The 22,080-nt window shown below is 38.0% G+C and overlaps 1 protein-coding gene across 1 annotated transcript; it reads right to left on the reverse strand.

The window, feature by feature from the left end:
* Positions 1-4,408: 4,408 nt before the first annotated feature.
* Positions 4,409-14,714, reverse strand: LOC105443680 (fibropellin-1-like). The gene is made up of 10 exons (XM_030991273.1): positions 14,449-14,714; positions 13,279-13,346; positions 12,177-12,296; positions 10,096-10,218; positions 9,239-9,361; positions 8,573-8,692; positions 7,517-7,630; positions 6,159-6,275; positions 5,165-5,281; positions 4,409-4,455 (listed from the first exon to the last, which is right to left on the reverse strand). The coding sequence occupies exons 1-10, from the start codon at positions 14,712-14,714 to the stop codon at positions 4,409-4,411; spliced, it is 1,215 nt and encodes a 404-aa protein (XP_030847133.1).
* Between the last annotated feature and the right edge of the window lie 7,366 nt (positions 14,715-22,080).

Raw genomic sequence — 22,080 nt, forward strand, 5'->3', positions numbered from 1 at the left:
TGAACCAGAAGACCTACAACGATATTCGGACATTAAAGCCTATTTGGTGCTGCTCAGTGGCTGCCGGGCTCACGATCAAGTGGGCAAAAAGAATTTCCGTTTCGGTTTAATAAAATTTGGAGTGGACTTTAAAAGATTATCATTATCGTTACTAGTGTACAGGAGGGATTAGCCACCTGTGATGGGTGTATCGACCGAATCTAGATACATTGTACGGACCGTCCTCAGGACGAGTTAGTCGAGTATTTGGAGTTGAAGAACGAAGCTCAATAATGAAGATCAGCCCTTGAAATCTAACCACTTTGTGTTGTGTATTCTGTTGTTGTGGAACAAAGGACCCAGGGACAACGGGTAGAGGAAACCACTCGTAACAAATGGGGGCTCGGCCAGGTATATAAAGTGGAAAGTATGATTTTCAGGTGATTTTTGTGATCATATTAGCGCTGGCAAACTAGCATGTTGCATTACATTGCGTGCGACGGATTTCATACACGTTACTTATGAGCGGACTGTTCGGTGTGTACTGTGTGTGTGTTGTCGATGTCGGTTCGTTAAGATGATATCGTCGGCCACCGCTGGGGTAGCCGTTTCAGGTTCGAGCATTCGTGGTGTGTGTGGTGAGAAAAACATTGTTGTCTTCTCATGTTTCTGCATGGATTTGCAGGGTTTGACTGAGGGTTGTAACAGTCAGGTTGTCTAGATTTCTCGGATATTGTAGAATCTAGGTGTTGTAAGGTTGGCTGGGGATTATAACAGCCAGGCTCTAGTTCTTTCTAGGATATTTAGGAGGCTAGGTTTTTTGCATGATGGCTAGCGAGTTCTCTTTGGGGGAGTTTGTTAGGGATCCGTCTGCGGAGCGATTAAGCTCGTTGACTAAAGTTGAATTGTTAGATGTAGCAACTCATTATGAGGTTGTGGGCATCAAGCGGTACATGCTGAAGTCGGACATTTTGAACAAGATTGTCGAATTTCTGGTTGCTGAAGAGGTTTTGTCTTCAGAGGCGGCGGATAGTATGAGTGTGACTCCTCCAGGGTCTAGGTCTTGGTCTCCTGAATTAAATTCTCAGGCTAGGTCTTCAGTTTCTGATGAAGTGAGGATAAAGGAGCTAGAATTAGAGAGGGCGAGAGTAGAGTTGGAGAGGGAGAAACTTGTTGCCGTAAACAGAAAAGAGAGCAGAAATGCTGATAGGCATTTTGACGTAGCAAAGCATGTCAGAATGGTCCCTTCATTTGAAGAGGAAGGGGTGGAAAAGTACTTTCCACACTTTGAGAAATTAGCTCAAAGCATGGGGTGGCCTAGGGAAATGTGGGCTCACCTGATTCAGAGTAAGTTTAGCGGTAAGGCTAGGGATGCTTACTTAGCAATGTCGATGGCCGACGTGTCGGATTACGATAAAGTAAAATCGAGCGTGCTGAAAGCTTACGAACTTGTACCCGAAGCGTACAGGCAGCGATTTCGAAAAGCGCGAAAGGAAGAATCGCAAACTCATATGGAGTTTTCAAAACAAAAAGAGCAATTGTTTGACAGATGGAGCTCATCTCTCCATGTAGATCATGATTATGATAAATTGCGTGAAATTCTTCTACTTGAGGAATTCAAGCGCAGCGTGCGACTGGATGTACGTATACATCTCGAGGAGCAGCGCGTCGATTCGCTGGATGAAGCAGCAAGAATTGCAGATGATTACGTGCTCACGCACAAAATCTCACAAAAGTGAGTGTAGAACCTAAGAAAAATGGAAACTGGAGCAAAAGCCAGAAAACTTGTTCATCACAAGAAAAGGATGAAATAAAACCGCAGTCCCAGCAAGGACAGGTAACAGAGGAAAGAATGTGCTATGCTTGCAAACAGTATGGGCACATAAAGTCAAAGTGTCCTTCACTTCAGGCTAAGAAACAGGAATCTAGTGCACATCCTAATGCATTCGTACAAACTGTGTCAAACTCACGAAGTGGATTTATTCCAGCAAACATAGAAAAAATTCAGAAAGAGTATGAACCGTTTGTGTCTGTAGGATATGTTTCTGTACCAGAGAGTGATGTAGCAAGAAAAGTGAAAGTTTTTCGGGATACTGGTGCTTCTCAGTCCTTGATTTTGGAAAGTGCATTGCCCTTTTGTGATAGTTCTTCTGTTGGTGCTAGTGTTTTGCTCAAAGGCATTGGAGACGGCTTTGTAGAGGCACCCCTTCATGTGGTAGACTTGAAGTCAGACCTTGTTTCTGGTATGGTGAAGATGGCAGTTAGACCATCACTTCCTGTGGAAGAGGTATCCATCATATTAGGTAATGATCTCGCTGGTGATAGAGTCGTGTCATGTCCAGTAGTAAGTTCGAGTCCTTGTGAAAGTTCTGAGACAGATGAGTTGGTTGCAGAATTTCCTGTAGTGTTCCCAGCATGTGCTGTAACTCGTTCAAAGGCTAAGAAAGTTGAGTCAGAGAAGAAGTCTAATGAAATAGATGTTGACTTAGGAGATTCTTTCTTTTGTCGTTTGGTTGAGGATGAGTCTGATTCCAATGTGAATGAGAGTGCGAGAGAGGTTCATAGTGTAGGAAATCTGAACCACTATCTTTGAAAAAGAGTAAGTTGCTAAAGGAGCAACAGACAGATCCTCAGTTGATTTCTTTGAATGAGAGAGCTGTTTCTGAGGAAGAGGCATTGACTGTGCCTGTTTGTTATTACAAGAAAGCAGGTGTTAATGAGAAAGTGGAGGCCAGCAGATGTCCCTGCAGATGAGGTGTGGAAAGAAGTCCACCAAATTGTAGTCCCTTCTACATACAGGCAGGACATAATTAGCCTTGCTCATGAAGCCCCACTTGCAGGTCATTTAGGGGTTCACAAAACTCAGGAGAAAATTCTTTCTCATTTCTTTTGGCCAGGTGTGCAAAAAGATGTTGCAAATTTTTGCAGAAGTTGCCACGCATGTCAAGTTGTAGGTAAACCGAATCAGAAAATACCGGCAGCACCATTGAAGCCAATACCGGCGTTCGATGAGCCATTTTCTAGGATCATAGTAGATTGTGTAGGTCCTCTGCCAAAGACAAAGGCAGGTAATGAATACTTATTGACGATAATGTGCGCTGCGACGAGATATACCGAAGCGATACCACTAAGGCGCATTACAGCTAATAATGTAACAAAGGCATTAGTGAAATTTTTCACTACTGTAGGGCTACCAAAAACTGTACAATCTGATCAAGGGTCAAATTTCATGTCTAGGGTGTTCAATCAGGTGTTGAAGGAACTGGGCGTAAAACATGTAGTTTCGAGTGCATACCACCCAGAGTCCCAGGGAGCACTGGAGAGATTCCACCAGACTTTGAAGAATATGTTGAAAACTTATTGTATGGAGTCAGAGAAACAATGGGATGAGGGAGTTCCCTTGTTATTGTTTGCTGTGCGGGATGCTGTACAAGAGTCGCTTGGTTTCAGTTCTTTTGAGTTGGTATACGGTCACTCAGTACGTGGACCATTGAAGTTGCTGAAAGAGAGACTGTTGTGTGATGATGCACAAACAAATGTGTTGGAGTATGTGAGTACTTTCCGTGAGAGAATGCATAAGGCGTGGGAGGTTGCCAGACAGAATTTGTCAGATTCTCAGGAGAAGATGAAGTCATGGTATGACAGGAAATCAAAAGAGAGGAATTTCGAGGTAGGAGATGAAGTCTTGGTCTTAGTGCCGGTAGTTGGTCATTCTCTGCAGGCTAGATTTTCTGGGCCGTACACTATTGCTAAGAGAGTTGGTGATGTCGACTACGTTGTCAATACTCCAGATAGGCAGAAGAAGAGACGTGTGTGTCATGTGAATATGCTTAAGCCATATATCCGAAGAAATGACGAGAGTAAAGCACAACCAGTGTTGAGTGCTGTTGAATGTGACTCAAAGTGTGAAGTTGAGAAAGAAGTGTGCAAGATTGAGAGAGAGAACCCATGTGTGAAATTGAAAAATTCAGAGGTTCTAGCACACATCGATAACAAACTAACACACTTATCTGTGAAGGAGAGGAGCGACGTGAAAGAGCTGTTGAGTGAATATCCACAGTTATTTGCTGATGTTCCCTCTCGAACTGATGTTGTTAAGCATGATGTTGATGTGGGAGATATGACCCCAATCAAACAGGCACCATATCGTGCAAACCCAACAAAACTGAAAAATCTTGAAAAGGAAATCGACTTCGAGAGTGCTTTCAACCAGGCGAAAGCCCTCTTATCTACCAATCCGGTACTGATGGCTCTGGATTTCAACCAGCCGTTCAGCATGATGGTGGACGCGAGCGATGTGGGTGCTGGTGCAGTTCTTACTCAAGCAGACGCTGAAGGTATCGACAGACCTATATCATTCTTCTCAAAGAAACTGTGGAAAAAGAAACATTGACTTTGATACTTGTACTTGAACGTTTCGACGTGTATGTCAGTGGATCTCAACATCCAGTGAGGGTATTAACTGATCATAACCCCCTGAAATTCCTCAACAGAAAAAAAAAAAATACCAAAGACTGACGCGATGGAGTTTGCTGCTCCAAGAATACAATTTGGACATTCTACATGTGCCAGGAAAGGACAATGTTATTGCGGACGCTTTATCTCGTGTGTGATAATGGACAAAAGTGAGCAACCCTTGTGTGAACCATATTTCGTGAACAGTTGAACACTAACAGTGAAGCATCATACTTGAACAGTTGAACTTTGGTGAATTCATTGTAATACTATGTGAGAAAGGAAACCAGAAATTTTAACTTTTATGGTTTCTTTAATAATCACAAAGCATTGTGAACATAGACTGATGAGAGTCAAATGAATGCACTATTTTATCACGATGCTTATTAAAAAGTACTACTATTTGTTTTGGCAGCCAAACTGATCTAAGGAGTTCGAGACATTCAATTAATAAATAAGCAATTCGTTAACAGGTATCGATTTATTTCCCTTGGGTTGAGAGTGACGAATACAAATTAACATTTTTCCAAAGGATGTTAGTGCGGCATTTAGGACTCAAGCTACGAACCACTTTATACAGACTAAGTTGATTTATCCTCTGAACCATGAGACATTCCTTATTGAAAAACATGTCAAATTGAGCTGAATTCTTTCTCGACAAGACCTAGTTTTATTTATAAAATCACACATGACATTAGATTGAAAGATGTATTATTTACGGTATATTTACCTATTTCGCAGAGTGTTCCTGAAAAGCCCATCTGACAAGCACAAACGAGCTGTTGTTGCATGTTAATACCCTGGCAAAGCCCCCCATTTAGGCAGGGATCCGAGTCGCAGGGAAGAACTAACGGAAGTCAAAAATAAGTTTCTAGGATTTATTGTAATGAAAACACAAAAACAATTTCATTTGTATTTAAGGTATTTCTGATACTTAAAATCCTAGTTTTAATATATAGAAACACAACTCACAGCCCTTTCTTATCTCTTGATATCTCCAAAATAATGCCGAATTCCAAATCAAACCTCATTTTAGAAAACAAGAGAATTTCATACTGATAGGCCCATTTAAATATTCCAATCAGCAATTAGACTGAACAATTTTTAGGCCCAAATTTGTTTACTTCCATTGCATAATCTATTGAGGCAAACACTAATCAATAGGAGATGAAAGATCATAAAAAATGGTGTTACTGTGAACGTAGCCTGAAATGAAGTTTACTGTTTGTCTTACCCATGTCTTTCCAAATGCTAGATTTGTAGAGAAAAAAAGCTTTTAGTAGTTATGTCGATTTATCTCGAGATGACTCACCGACCGAAGGCATACACCACGTAGGACGTTATTATTTCGATTCCGTAATTATGGGGGGGGGGGGGGGGGGGAGGGGGGAACCTCCAAATGCCCCTTTCTCCGTCCCGTTTAGGATCGACCCAGTTTGCTAAATCACATTGTAAATACCATGAATTTTAATTTAATTGCATGTTATATTATGAATATATTATAAACATATTAATATGAATATACATTATAAATGATAGTGATATTAAATGATGACAGTAACGATAATAATAATAATGATAGGAAATATAAATGATGATGATTATATCAATAATAAATGTAATAGTTATAATAATAATTGTATTAAGTATAATAATAATAATGATAATAATGATAACAATAATAATACAATAACGGAAATCCTGAACTCGAATCCATAACTTACCCACTTCATTACACGTCTTGCCAGTAGATAGAGGTGGGCAGACACAGAAGAAATCATTGCCAAGAGAAATACACGTTCCTTGTTGCAAACAGGGATTAGGGCTACATGGATCGGGTGCTGCAGGAATAATAACATGTTCATGAAAAGAATAGATGGTCATTAGTTCACTACAGTGGCGTATCGTAGGTTAGACTAACGAGGGGGGACTGGGTCCTGTTTCATAAAACTTGATATCAATAACAAGTTACAAGCTACTTTTATAAGCTACTGAAATCAAGGCATCTGATTGGCTGAGAGCAACGTTATCATAGAAATTAAGCATTTGTTATAGATAACAAGTTTTATGAAGCGGGCCCCAGGTGTCGATGCGGGAGGGGGAGGGAGACACGTTAAATATTAGGTAGATAAACCACAAGAGAACAAAGATAGGCTATAGAGTGAGGGGAGTGTGTTGGGGGTTATGTTTCATCTGTTCGCTTTGCCTTCCTCTAATATTTACCTCTGCCTTGCTCCTCGCGCTACCGTTAGCTTCGTCACTGATTTGCCTACTTCATTGATGTTGTTGTTCTAAACATTTTCAAGGGTGACTTGAAGGAGTCAGTGAGGTCGAACAGAATCGAAACCTTCACGAAATCTACTATTCTCGGTCTCAATACTCAACGACCGTCCGATACCAGTAAAACATCCACACGATTGAAGGTATTCAAGAACAACGATTCAAAGAAGGAAAGTTTCCTTATGCATCTTCTGACAGCCAGAAGATATCGGACAAAAATCTCTCTGTCTGGCACATCATCAATCAAACAGAATGCGCATTTTTGTTACGTGAATAGATTGGTTGTTTGATTTTTATTTCATCTAAGAATAAAGAAAACGCTTATGCCTGAAGATAAACATCTAAATGACCTATGTCTTTCAGCCATACCCGAGGAATTCGGTGACGGTCAATGTCTTGCCAAAAGGTACTAGTGCTTCGGTTTCGAAGATGGAAACCCCAATACCACTGCTCTACAACGGAGCCATTCGAGTAACACGAAATAATGTTACCCATTGAACCAGAAGACTGCCGGGCTCACGATCAAGTGGGCAAAAAGAATTTCCGTTTCGGTTTAATAAAATTTGGAGTGGAATTTAAAAGATTATTATTATAATTACTAGTGTACAGGAGGGATAAGACCACCCTGCAAGGTCACTGGACAGGTGGTTATCTCATCAAATCAGGTCTCAATTAACATAAGAAAGAGAGGATCATGGGGGACCAATGTTCACCGATTATGCACTGTTTGTTATATAGAGGGCGCAAGTAGCTATAAGTAGTGCAGTGGGCCTTTAAATTCAATTGAAATTGTTTTGTTCACCTTGGTCGCATCTCGATCCAGAATATCCAGTCGAACACACACAGAAGAAAGACTGCTGGTTTGTATTAAAGCAGGATCCACCATTGGCACACGGGTTGGAATTGCAGGGAAGTGCTGGAACACAAAATATTAATGACAAACATGAGACAAAAAGCTTACCAAAACGAGTAATATGAATTGAAAACCATTTGGCCAGTAAACGTACTTATAAATAGATACTAATAATAATAAAAGTGGGTTCTTGTATAGCGCTCATGTCTGTCAGACTTGACACTCCTGGCGCTCCCGATCATTACCCTGACTTTAGATCTGTGTAAGATCAAAGATGTCGAAGAATTCTTTTTGTCTCTCGAGGTCAAATACTGGGAAAATAGGAAATTGTGTAAATGAATCATAAAACAGCAAATCAAGGGAAGGTCATTTCAAAACAAGGCGGGTCAATGCCATTGCCAGTCGCTGACGTAGTCCTACATCATCAATTAATAGGGACCTTTAGATTTGCACGACGAGAACGTGGACAGCCACGTGTGACATCCTTTCAAAGCAATGTGACGCCCTTTCAAGGCACTGGCGATGCCTTAAAAGGATGTCACACCTAGCAATCCACGTTCTCGTCGTGCTAATCTAAACGTCCCTATTGCCTCGAGTGGAGCGAGTATAAGGGGGCCTGATCTAATAAGCTATTTAAACAATAATTAACTAAATGTTATGCATATGTCTTTGTAAAGTGCCTACAGACAAATTATTTCATTCAACTGTTATGAATAATTGTATTCCAATATCAAGAATTCGGATGGCATAATTTAGTGGTTGCTAGGGAGGACAAACAAAATGGCTCGCCCTGACTAACAACATGTAATATTTATACAATGTGCATACTGGCTATAGAAATACAATTATTTATAACAGGTGAATGAAATCATTCGTATCAAGGCACTACACAAAAAGGATTGCATGACACTTTGTTACATTACAAAAATAGTCTACTGCTAGTATATACTACCCAACACCAATACGTTTTACACCTATTTACAGACTATGAATATATAACGTTACCTGATAACGTTTCACATCTAGATCCAGTATATATGGCCAGACACGAACACACGAAAGACTGTTGATTTACATCCACACACGTTCCACCATTGGCACAGGGGTTCGAAGTGCAGGGAAGTGCTGAAACACAGTATGAATTAAAACATGAGATAAAATATCTTACCAAAATGAGGAAACTGAATAAAAAAAATTGGCCAGTAAACGTACGTATTCACTTAAAGATAAAGGTGAGTTCTGGTCATCCGATTGCATTGTGAAAGAAAAGGTGTGGAATGGATCAGAGAAGTTCTGGAGTCATCAAAATCATAATAAATTTGGCCCAGTCTTGGTAGAGTAACGAGCATTGCATACAGAAAGATGTATATGGGACTACACAAATGGTGTCGGGGCTACTGACCTTGATTTTCTAATCTTTCTATACTCATTACTCAGCCAGTATACATTTTCTACCAAAATTGTTTGGCAAATGACATTCATTTGTAATCCTGAACATTCATTGTAAGTTTACTTTGATTCTGTGAGAATTCTTTTTTTTTAAAACCAGAACCCACCTTTATCTTTAATTTTGTTATATTACGAAAGTGGCCTATTGCTAGTACTACATTTATATACCAAACCCCATGCATTACACACCTATTTAGTGAGAGCATGAATGAATAACCTTACCTGGTACTACTTCACATCTTAATCCAGCGTATCCAGCATTACACATGCACGTGAATGAAGACTGCTGATTTGTGTTCAAGCAGGATCCACCATTTAGACAGGGATTGGAATTGCAGGGAAGTGCTGACAAAAATAATATTAATAAAAAACATGAGACAGAAAAATCAGGCCACTAGAAACATTTATATAAAGATGTGTAAGATCAATGTTTGTCGGAAAAATCTTTTTTTCTTTCGTGGTCAAACAGTTGGGAAATGGGATTTAAAAAAAAAACGAAAGGCGTGTCAAGTACGGGATATTGCCAGTTGCTGACGTAGTCCTACAACAGCAATTAATAGGGACTTTTAGATTTCCACGTTGACATAGTGGACTGCTTCGTGTGATGGTCTTTTAACTTAAAAGGACGTCACACGAAGCACTTCATTATGTCGACGTGAAAATCAAAGAGTCCCTAATGCCACGTGTTAAGCAGGTATGAGGAGCCTATTTTTGTTATCTAACCAGATTTTATGCGTACGTCTTTGTGAAGTACCTCAATGCAAATTAATAAATTCCATTGTATTGTATAATTCTTTTTCAGTATTAAGAATGCGAATCGCATCCATATGTTGTTGCTAGGTAGGAAAAACAAGAGGGCTTGCCATACCTAACAACGTGAAATATATATATGAAACGTGCATACTGACTATTAAAATACAATTATGGATAACCGGTGAATGAAATAATTCGTATCAAGGCACTTTACAAAAACGTATGCCCATATTTTGGTTACATTACACAAATGGTATATTGCTAGTACTACCGAACCCCAATGCATTATACACCTAATTAGCAAGGGCATGAATAAATAACCTTACCTAGTACTACTTCACATCTTAATCCAGCGTATCCAGCATTACACAAGCACGTGAATGAAGACTGCTGATTTGTATTCACGCATGTTCCACCATTTAGACAGGGATTGGAATTGCAGGGAAGTGCTGACAAAAAAAATGACCAAGTACCACATTGTATGAATTGCAAAATACTATTCTTAAAGGAATTGTTTAAAAATGTTTAATCAGAGATGCACGGCCCTACGTATTATCAGTGTCTGTGATATAGTGTTATATTCAAGCCCTAAACAAATTGCGCTTCAAAATGATCAAGAAGTGCCTCAAAAAAGTAAAAACCTTTGAGTGACCGGTTTTACCATAACTCGTTTCCCCCAATAGACTGTAGTGTTATGAAAACCGTTTGGCAAACGCAAAATTTGATTCCGATTTCCAATCATAAATATCTTGATAATCAGACAGACGATCGGCTTGTAAAAGTCATGGGGTTCCTGACCGACCTAAAGGTTTATAATTATCATTGCAGCATGAGCTAAATCAAGGATATTTTAAAGGATCTAAGACAAAGTTACCGGATCCCTTTAAAAAGTCTCACCGAAATAATGATTACGTGATTTATTAAGTTTAATACACTTTTTACCTTCTTGTAATTTATATAAGCAATATTATATTCAAATAAAAGGAAATTGAAGTAGAACATATTGAGAATATATTTTACAGTAATAAAGAATGAAAGGTCATAGCACCAAACCTGACTAAAATTTTAATCTCGTTCATTTTTGCAGACGTGAAAAGAAAGTAATATAATCGAATGAAAAATTACTTCAATAGTAAGTAGAGCTTAAATCACTACGGGTCGCAGATTTATTCAGTCATCACTGGGACAAACAGCAATTGCTGACTACCGCCAAAAGTAACATTTTGTCTGTGTTGTCCTAGCAATGTCTACAAAGGAATATAGGTATCCTTTGAGAAGGATGGCTTTGTTGCCCCAAAAAGGAAAGAAATACAAGAAAGAAAAAAAAAGACATGACTTCTGAAAGAATATAGGCTATTGCTCGATTATTGTAACATCTTCTGGATCAGATGATTGAACACACTGTGATTTCTTGGATCCAGAGAAGACATGTACATGCACTATACAAACAAAATCTTTCTTGATCAAGATGGATTCTCCCTGTTCCTATAGAATACCTTGTTACTACTGATAGTGTTTTGTTGAAAGTAGTGACAAACCGCTTCTTTGGGCGATAGTGGAAAAGCGTTATAGGTGCTGATTGGCCATAAAATAGATTTTGCGCTAATCGACATAGCTGATTTAGTAACTAAGAAAAGCTGATCAAATGAATGATCTAACAATAATTATTCTCTCTATTTCTCTAAACGTATCTCCGCCCCAGTTGCTTTTATCAAGGGTTTTTCCTTTTCTGCTTTCGTCAACTTTCCCGTGATCGACGATTACAGTTAAGACTTGAGAAAAAACAAAAAGCTTTTGCGTCCCATGTACTAAACCATGTTACTACCTATAGGCTGTTTAAAATCATGCCCACGAAAAAGATAAAATAAAAGTAAATGGCTTCTTCTAGACCTGAACTCCGCTTTTCTGAATCTTCCCCTTTTCCATAGCAGCTTTTTAGTTTTGATTCCTTCTTCGGTATGTAGGGTAATTATTTCTAAATTCTTAATTGCGGAGAGGCCTCGGCCAACCCCTATAGATCCACCTTAGTGCATCATCCCTATATATTTATGTCTGCTTATGATATTAAAGATAAGTTTGAGTTCTGGCAAAGGTGAAGTTGTCGGTTTGGAAGATAGGTAGGATGATCATAATTATTTGAATTATGACAATGAAGAGCTAAAGTATCTGGACGAACCAATCATGTGACATGTGTGTATTCCCATTTCCCTGTGCAGAACATATGATTTTCATTAAGATTGAGTCATTTTCCTATCAATTCAATAATCCCGAATCCTCACAAAAATTCAAATTTGCTACTTCATCTTTCCAAAGTTTCCTCTAGACCGTTTCCTTCACAAATACGTTGTGGAAAAGATCAGAAATCGACTTTATCAACATCATGAAGTGTGGTTCAACTCATATTTACCGGTTATTGTTTGACAGGTTGTTCCGGTGTAGGGAGTTGGACAAGTGCAGGTGAAGGAATTTCCACTTTGTAGGCATGACCCACCGTTCTGACATGGGTTCGTATTACATAGCCCGGATGCTGCATGTTAATATGAAATTACACCATTCAAATTGAAATTAATTAATTTCCATATAAGTTATAAAACATATGAAATTTGTTGGCAATCGCAAACGGACAAAAATGTACATTGAAGATAATCATAACAAAAGACTAAAATGTTAAAGTAACAGCAAAGACAAAAAAAATGGAATTACAATACATTTGTAAATAACGGATGAAGAACATCAGATTGTAAAGTAAGAGTATAGGGATTGGCAAAGATACCAGTCCTGAATAACATGTCAAGCCCCTACGAGATTGAGGTGGAAGAATACTTTAAAAAATATTATGTGATTAATTTTTTCGAATCGCTGTCAACAGATTGTTATACTAGGTTTATATAAATAAGATACTCCACGTGTGGGTAAAGCTGATTTTTGTGTAGTGTTCCAGTCAACTATACCAAAATAAGTGATAACCGCCTCCGCCCCAACCAACTGGTAGCGAGTTTTCGCACGGCGACGCAAGTGCTGAGTATGGGGTATTTAAATGAGCTCGCCACCCTGTACTAGCTCGACACAGGACATTAGGGTCTTTTCGATTTGGGTGGACGTGTGACTTTCTTTTATGGCACTGGCAGTCACGTGTGACGTCCTTTTAAGGCACTGACAGGGTGAGTTTCAGCACATTTAAAGCAAATGGGAATTAGCAACGAATGTATTAAGGATGTCACACGTTGCAGTCCACGTTCTCGTCGTGCAAATCGAAAAGTCCCTATTACATGGCTGAATACCGACGTAGGATTGGTCGATACGCGGAAATTTTCGCTCTGAGTGCGACCCTCTAGCTAAGATTAGCGTTCTAGAAGGCCGCGTCGCCGGTTGCGAAAACTCGCTATTAGTGTAATATCGTACGGGTTATATATGGACATGACTTGTATAAATCCGGCCTATGACAGTGAGACCTGTAATAATGCTGTCTTGACAAATGACTAAAAGAATCATGAATTGTTTCTACCTACCTTTACTCGAGAGGGTTTGCCCCATTTCTTTCACCCAAAATGTCGTCTTTTGATCGACGTACGTAGCCCTGCAAACAGGAAAAACATGAAACAAACACACAGGAGTTAAAGTGAATCGTATGAATAATTGAACACGTCCTATATATGTGAATGATTTGTCAAGGTGCCGTAGTGAAGTGGTATAATCACTAGACTGGGGATGTAGAGGTCACGTGTCTGAACCACAGTGCGACACTTGTGGCCTAGGCAAGGCATCGTACTTCCTCTGCTCCTCTCCACCCCGGTTTTGAATTGTTTTGACTAATCGGAGGTTTATACTTTACAAGAAAAGGCCGAGTTATAGTAAATAATTTGCGAGTTTTCTGATTCTTTTCATGTTTGTTCCGAATATCCTCGAGAAAATAATTCCCTGAAAACATATATTCAAAATATGACAAGAAATAGCTGAATTGTTTGGACCAATTATTCATTACATGCGTGTTTGAAGTCCAATATATGAATTCCAATGTGCAGTGCATGTGAATTTCCCCAAGATTGAGTCTTTTTTCTATCAGTATGATGATTCCTAAACCTTACAATACCCAGCGCTACTCATCTACTACATAATCAACCTTTCGTAACTACTTCTAGACAGTTTCTTTTACAATCTAATCGCAAGATCAGAACGCAGCGTTATTTAATCACACACTCATACACGAACACGCACACGCATACACTTAAATTTAAAAAAATTAAAAAAAATTCTCCAAATGTGTAATACAAACAATAACATACAATTGAATAAAATAAATGTTTCCAATATTGATTGCTTATACATAAACATTATTAAACAAAAACTTATTTGCAGTATATATAACTTAGCAACAAATTAAACTTATAAGTACCTAAACATAATATTGTAAATGTTATTCACTTATATTTTAAAAAAGAAGACAAATCTGGAGGAAATTTTACTGGAACAATGCCTGCTCCTCCCTGCCCCCTCCCTCACACAAACACAACCACCCACCCACCCACACACATACTCACCCACTCAACCACCTACATACACACACACACACACACACACACACTACTCACTCACTGGATGTCTGCTTACATTCTCAACTCAAGAAACATATACTAAATAAGTAAGTAAGTACACACACACACACACGCACACATACTCACACGACGTTAACAACGGCATTTTCACCAAAGGGAGCGTTCCACGTGAAAGTATTGAGGAAAACCTTCTGGATGTTGTTCCTATGCGTCACTGCGCTGTCGCTTACACCTTGACAGGATACTGTCTTGAAGTTCGTCTCATCGGTGACGGACCAAGTACCAGTTATCTGGTCTGTTCCTGTACGTCGCATCTGCATGAAAATACCCATGAAGCCTACACTGTCCGGGTCGGATGTACTCTTGATGACTGTAACTGCAAAGGTAGACATTATTTCTTACAAATTGGATGAATCTATTCTTGTTACCGTTCATTTGCAATGACTTTGAATCTTTAAAGTTTGCGTATGATACGTACACGGTTACTTACAAATTTATTTTATAAAAATTAAATCCAAACGGAAACTGGGTAGAAAATACTGGGTGGGAAATATCCTTGATTTTTGGGCAAGACTATCAGGGGGGGGGGGGTAGGGCCAGTATGCCTGTCGACTGGTTGAAGTTGTCCGGAAACAGAAATAACGTTTGGTACATTAACTTATTCTCCTTTTCCAGTTTGATAATCACAGACATTAAGACCCAAGTATACTTGCTTCTTAGTGGTTGGCCTGGAGTGTATTGTAGACTCTCTACCGATATATGGTATGGATTATGAGTGGTCGTAGCCTCCGCCTGATGGTTTGGCGTCATGGTGTTGCATATGTCCGGATTTGTATCGACTGGAGCCCCAGTAGAATAGGCTTCTACAGATAGGTTGTAATACCATGACGACGATGACAATATGCAAATCAGGATCCGCATTAGGTTTCCTGCCTTTCTTGTTTGATATGAAGTCATTATACTGAATAAAATCAATAAAATAAAAAGAAAACAGTGAGCAATTGCACAATTAGCAAATTAAAAGTAATCGTGTTGAAACAACAAAACGTACACTTTAGATATTTATACAGTTTTTTCTAACCAGTTTTGTTTAGATATGGTCTAAATTAAATTATAATTGATTAATTATTTAACGATATCATTTATTTTCCGGTAATAGTAACTCGCATAAGTTGAACATGATGTCTGAAAATCATGAGAATTCACCGATTCTCGGTCACAAGATTTAAGTAGTAGTAAATCTATATCTGATTAATAAAATAAGTAAAGGTGCAGTGTTGACAAGAGTCCAAATACCCAGGAATGATATTTATATCCAGTTAATTTCTTAGATGCAGACAATTGTAATAACAAGCTTTCATTTTAATACCGCGTTGAGTAATACTGATAGAAAAAAAAAACTATCATAAAATCAAAATTTCTTTCACGTGTCCCTTTCTTCTAACTGGAGAACATATCTAAATATCTATATATCTATCAACTAAAATCAAAGATATTTTAGGAAATTTTATATGCTTGACGTAAAACAGAAATATACATGTATAAATATACAATACCTTGGGTGAGGTTCCAGCCGGTCAAACTAGAATGACAACAAATGGCGCCAGTAATCTGCCCCTTTTCACTAGTCCAACAAATTGCAGCCGTTAATTTCAACACAAGAAAATCTGCCTCCGGGTAATTCACTGTATGGAATATGAATATGTAGGGATACCAGATATATTTTGAAGAAAAAAAATCAATGCATTGTTTTTGTACAATGGATTATGATGGCCTAGATGTGAACCATGCCTCATAGACACATGACCTTGTCCGCCTTTTCCATTAGCCTAACTTAGCCTGAATTCAATTCAAAGAGTAAATATTTGTCACGTCAGGAGTCGAAAAATACAAATGCATCCTAAAACCTTTTAAAGATAGAAAGCGATGGGTAGGATTTGTTTGAATAAATAATTTCCTATTTTATTTTACTTAATGCCTATCAGATACTTTGTATGGAACCAACGAATGGTCCTTTGTATCTATATACTTATCAATGCTGCATGGATGTAAGTCTATGACATATTGATTGTTATTCTTATAGCACAAACGAGTGACACGAATGCGCCTAGCCTATGAATATCATCATTCGAACAATTCAATATATGAATCACAAGGACAAAGAAAAGGGCGACTGTGAAGCCTTTGTAGTGGTGTAGTAACTAAATGTGGAATAAGAGTTTTATTTCATTAAATAGACAGGATAGCACTATGAACATGACTGACAAAGAAAGCGGACAAAATATACGGTTCCTTAGGTAGACAAAGGAACATCCCTTCACTGCTATTATGTAAAAAGGTGAATATGCATGTGACACCTGTTTTACATAATAGCAGTGAAGGGATGTTCCTTTGTCTACCTGAGGAACTGTATATTTTGTCCGCTTTCTTTGTCAGTCATGTTCATAGTGTAGGCTGAGGTATGGTTAAAGGCGTAGGGTGTATCCAGACATTGATGGGGCGGCTCTTACGTTTTTAGAGAAATGAAGTACAACATAACAAGGGCATGTTTGCGGAGGTATGGAAGGTCGTAGCCTTTTCTTTCAGTTCATCTTTCTCCCCTCACGCCCCTTCTCTCTCTCTTTCTTACTCTCTTACTCTCTCTCTCTCTTACTCTCCCTTTTCTCTCCCTCTCTTACTCTCCCTTTCTCTCTATCTTTCTTACTCTCTCTCTCTTTATATCTCTTTCTCTTTCTGTATTTCTCTATCTTTCTCTTCCCCATTCTCTCTCTATCTTTCTTTCTCTATCTTTCTCTCTCCCCCTTGTCTCTTACTCTTCTTTATGACACTTGATTGGGGGACGTGCCCCCAATCCCTGTATCGTGGCCACGCCCATGAATGATCGTTAGAGGAGACAGTAGCTTAAACGCAACCTTACACTATATTAATAAAAATCTAGTGAAAAAAAAAGGGGGGGGGGGGTGAGCCGTTTTTTTTGTATAATGTGGGTGTGTGTTTCATGAATGATTCACACAAACAATTCATAGCCAAGGGACTCCGCACACCGTTCAAAACATGTCTAAAGGGGGATGGTGGTTCAGTTTTGATGAAAAAAATATAATGTTCTTATAGTCTCGAGAATGCAAAAGTTAATCATATTAAAAACCGAGAACTTGCTTTAATTTTTTTTACCGACAATTATATATTTATCAAAATGAAAAGAGAGGAGAAAAGATATCTTGTTGTCGTACTGTCTGTCTGCTCAATATAACTATTCTTATATCTCACGTTTATAAAATATTATAATAGACTCTTCCTTATATATTTGTTTTTGTTTCCAGATAAAAAATAGAATACCGATCACTTTTGTTTATTAATAACATTATTATTAGAGAGGAAAAAATCACGAGATATTACAAGCATGAGGTTAACATTCATGGTGAAGATTTTAACATATAGGAAATGATATAAACTAAATTTAGGAAATAACATACATTCAGATAATATGTACTCAATAAAATGAAGAGCAAATGTTTTTAATTAATACTTTTATTTTTTAAATTTGGAATCTTTATGTGTAATGGTAATACAATGACCTAGTTGTTAATAAAAGTGTAGGCCTTTATTCACGAAAGAAAACGTAGTTCATTAGACTACTGCAAAACTAAGATATTAGAATTAGAAGATACACAATGAGAAGGCTTACAGCTTGAAGGATAACTTATTAACCTTGTTATCAACAAGATTACATTGTGATTGTAACTATCTGGATGATATATATATATATATATATATAAGAATTGTTGATTTGATTGCGAATATAAATCATTTTGTTTTGTAAGTTTTTTTTTAATCATCCAAGCAATAACCAAATTGATCATTATACAGTGCGTCCCAGAAAAAACGAAACCGATAATTATTGATGTTTTATCATAACTTAGTTACATTTATGATTAATAAATGACACATATTAATCGAAAGCTTAGATCCTCTTCTATCTCTTGATGCAACTCATATGATGCATATTTCATGCATGAGTGATGAAAATCAAATTGAAGAGAGGAAACCAAAAATTCATTTGGCGGACGGTATCTTAATTTCAAATAGGAAGTCACATTTCTAAAAAGTTGAGTTTCCACTCTTTCATATGACACCTCAATCAGGAAAAATGAGCTAGGAATAACGAAGTTCTGTTTGTTTAAAGCAGTGCTTGTATTTCCATAATTTTATCGAACGAACTCGTTTTCACTGGCTGCCTGCCGTACCAACAAGCAGAATTGACAAAAGACTTAACTCCGTTTCGTTGACAATCAGCCATGCATGACGTCTTTCGCCTCCCCTCCCCCATTTCCCAACCCGCTTATTCATCGACTGGCTGATTCGCCGCTAAATATTTTCTCACGAATTGGGCAAAATATCACTTCCCATTCAAAAATCTTGGATACCCCCTTGATGACCACCATGCAAAATATAGTGTTTTTTTTCTTCTTTCTAACGCGCCTAGCACAGGAGGCGTCATTTCGTTTGCGTTATTACCTGTACATTATAATCAAGCCTAGGAATTTTGGCCTATACGCTAAGTATTGATCGCATTGTATATTCTTTTCAATAACTTTTTACATAATTTTCCCCCTCACATAGCCCGTCAAAGACCAACCTAATCGCTCACGCAGTCTCGCGTCAGGCAATGGCGTACCTAACGCAATGGGCATGATATTATTTTTTTTTAACTCACCAGAAGCGGCGTTGACACTAACTGTAAAGGCACATGTCTTTCTGTTACCGGCGTTGTCCCGTGCTGTGTAGACCACCGTTATCGTTTGCTCATTAGGAATTGCAAAGCCGAATCCCGATGGAAAAATATCCCGGAATCATCAGTTGCTTGAACCTCAGTCGTAAAGCCCCAATCACACCAAACTACACTGTCGCTCATATAGTTGGAATATTTTTGTTTTACCCCAATTATAGAATTATTTTGACGATGATTTATTGCTAATAGATCTAGATACTAGTATAAATTCTCAAATTATATTGAATATTAATTTGCCAGTGTTTGTTTTGCGTGACTGCTAAAGCATGTGTATGCTACTGTGCTAATAATTTTTTACTAGGGAATCTACGCCCTTAAGTCTTAAATTACAGTAATGAGGATTAATGCCCCACAAAGGGCACTAATGTTGCACATCGACACGGTTTTGATCCTGGGGCCTCACAGTTACATTGCTATGCCACTGAACCATAACTGTACGCAGCGAGGGCTAGAGTAGGGGGCAGTTCCCACAAATAAACAACAAAACAAAGAAAATGCAATACATTTTCAATAATTCATTGAATTTCTCCCCGGTCCCTAACAGAAAAAAAAAATCCTCTCTACGGCCATGCATTATGGCTCAAGGCATGGGCTGGTGAGCATAATTTTGAGTTTGTTGATAACGCCATCTTCGACGACTTGAATCAAGTGTGTAGGGAATTAAAAAGGACCGGGCAGATTCTGGACTACGTCGACCCCAACCCGTTTTACGATTTTCTAGGACGGTTCCAGAACGTAGTGAGAACTAGGTTGGTGTGATGGGGTCTTAACAGAGAATGTAGTCTGTCCTGGAGCAGAAGTTTGTATGATGCTACCTGGAAATCTGTAATCGTTCGGTCTGTGCAAAACAATCGAATATTAAGATATAATCTGTATGGAAAGAACTCGAAATGTCAATTTTTTAACAAAGCATAGTGCAAATAGTTTCGCTTATGGATTTCTGACTGGCATATGATTAAGGATTGATTTACATAAGTGCAACTTTGACCACTTCTATTCCTTTCACAGTTTTCTTTTTGACTTGGATTTCTACTTAAATTTAGAACCCTCTCACTTAAACAAATATTTGTTTAATGCATTGTGGCTTTGAAAAACTTTCACATTAATTTCTTCTCTGTATATCGTGAAGGTCATAACATTTCTTCGAATAACATCATAAAAGAAACAATGAGTTATCCATTTTGGGTAGGAAGCTATTCAAATTAGAGCCACATTGATGTATGCTTATTAAGCTCATTAAGAACCAGTACCGTTATTATGATTCAAATATGTCATACATTTGATTAAGACTGAACATCTGTGCTATACTCGGCTCTTGAACAATGTATTTAATATCTGATCTTGTCCTCGACATATACCAAATTTTTAGCAGCTAGAACACAATATTCGAAGTTATTTATGATGAAAAGAGTCTTTTAAATAGTAAACAGTGCAGTACTGGAGTATATATTGCTAACGTAGGCCATATGTGCTTTTTATTGACGATTAGTATATCAGTGATACCTGCGATATAGTAGGTGGTTACGAAAGTAGATGGTATACATACCTAAACACTGTTACATATTGACACACATACTCACATCATATGTACTATCCATGTACACACTATATACTTGGGGCTTGGGGTTCATTTATTTATCTATTCATTCATTCATTTATTTATAAACAAGCCGAAACTAGAAAGCTTGAGTCCCTTAAGCCCGCTCTAGAACCACCCCTGCTAATGGCACTGCATGGTATCCCCAACACGTGATATCAAACTTCACGTCTTTACCACTCTGTGAATATTCATGTATTCCTTAAAAGGGCTGAGGTAGTATTTATTGTTTTGGTTATTTATACATGTATGTTAACCTTAACTTTGACATTTGTACTCAGCTGTTTATGTGAACTGTACTTATTGCAATTATATCTTTGATTTTTGTTATTTCTGTTATACCAAATACAGAATTACTATAAGTAATGATTTTGTTTAATTGAATCGAATTTTATTACTCGCTTACCACGATAAAAGAGCAGTCATCTCCAGTGAATCCCGAAGTACAGGCACAGGTGAATGTTGAAGAACCAGGGAAGACTTGCGTGCAGGTTGCTCCATATCGAAAAGGTGTGCTACTACATGAATCATCTTATGATACTGTTTGCAACGGCTATTTTACCCATAAAACCGTGTAACGTGTGAATAACATGAATAAAATAATGTATGAATGTTCAAAGGAATTGGGAAGGAAGATCTGAGCCCCGTCTAATGATCAGTTGCTACTGATTAAAAATGATTACAACCTGATATCAATTACAACTCCGTTACTTAAGGTATTAGAGATTGAAGTTTGACATCCGGATCAATCCGGAAAAACTAGGACCCAGACCTAAAAAAAAAAGAGGATTTAATCAAAGAGTTTCCAGATGAGCATTTGCTTTTAGAGGAACGATAGAAAAATGAGGGAAATAAGTAACATAATAGGTTATAATGTCAATACAAGATGAGATGTATATCGTCCGGTCATAGTATTCTGAAATAATGAATAATCCTGTGAAGAGATGTAATACATTTCAAGTATTAATCATAGCTCGAGAAACATTGTAGAAACTAGACGTCTCGAAGAAGACTTTGTAGATGTGCAGTTGTATAACAACTTTGTATCCCAAATCTAACCTTAAATGTCATTACCCTGTAAAAAAAGATATAATAATGGAAAGGGAAGGAAGGATATTTGGATGAAATCAATTCATGTAGAAGTAAGAGACACAGCGATCTGCCTGAAGAGAAAAATGATCAAAGAATGCTGTCATTAAAAGAAAGCGATACAGCAATAAATGAGGAGTCGTCCACAGCGAACCCGGATGTACATGTACAGGTGACTTAATAGAAGAACTAGGTGGGTTGTTATGGCAGTCCTGAAGAAAGCCGCTTGCCTTCTGGGAATTCAGCCTCGTTCATCTCGAATATAGCTGTAAACATTGATGTC

The sequence above is a fragment of the Strongylocentrotus purpuratus genome, unplaced genomic scaffold, assembly GCF_000002235.5.
Source record: "Strongylocentrotus purpuratus isolate Spur 01 unplaced genomic scaffold, Spur_5.0 spur5_scaffold_2, whole genome shotgun sequence".
NCBI classification, from domain to species: Eukaryota; Metazoa; Echinodermata; class Echinoidea; order Camarodonta; family Strongylocentrotidae; genus Strongylocentrotus; species Strongylocentrotus purpuratus.

Bases quoted from the DNA above. Each gene is read 5' to 3' on its own strand.
- LOC105443680 (XM_030991273.1), bottom strand. From the start codon at position 14,714: ATGTCTACCTTTGCAGTTACAGTCATCAAGAGTACATCCGACCCGGAC. The intron at 13,347-14,448 runs GTGAGTATGTGT...TCCTGTTTGCAG, and splicing joins AATGCCGTTGTTAACGTCGT to GGCTACGTACGTCGATCAAA. The intron at 6,276-7,516 runs GTGAACAAAACA...TTATTCCTGCAG, and splicing joins TGGATCGAGATGCGACCAAG to CACCCGATCCATGTAGCCCT.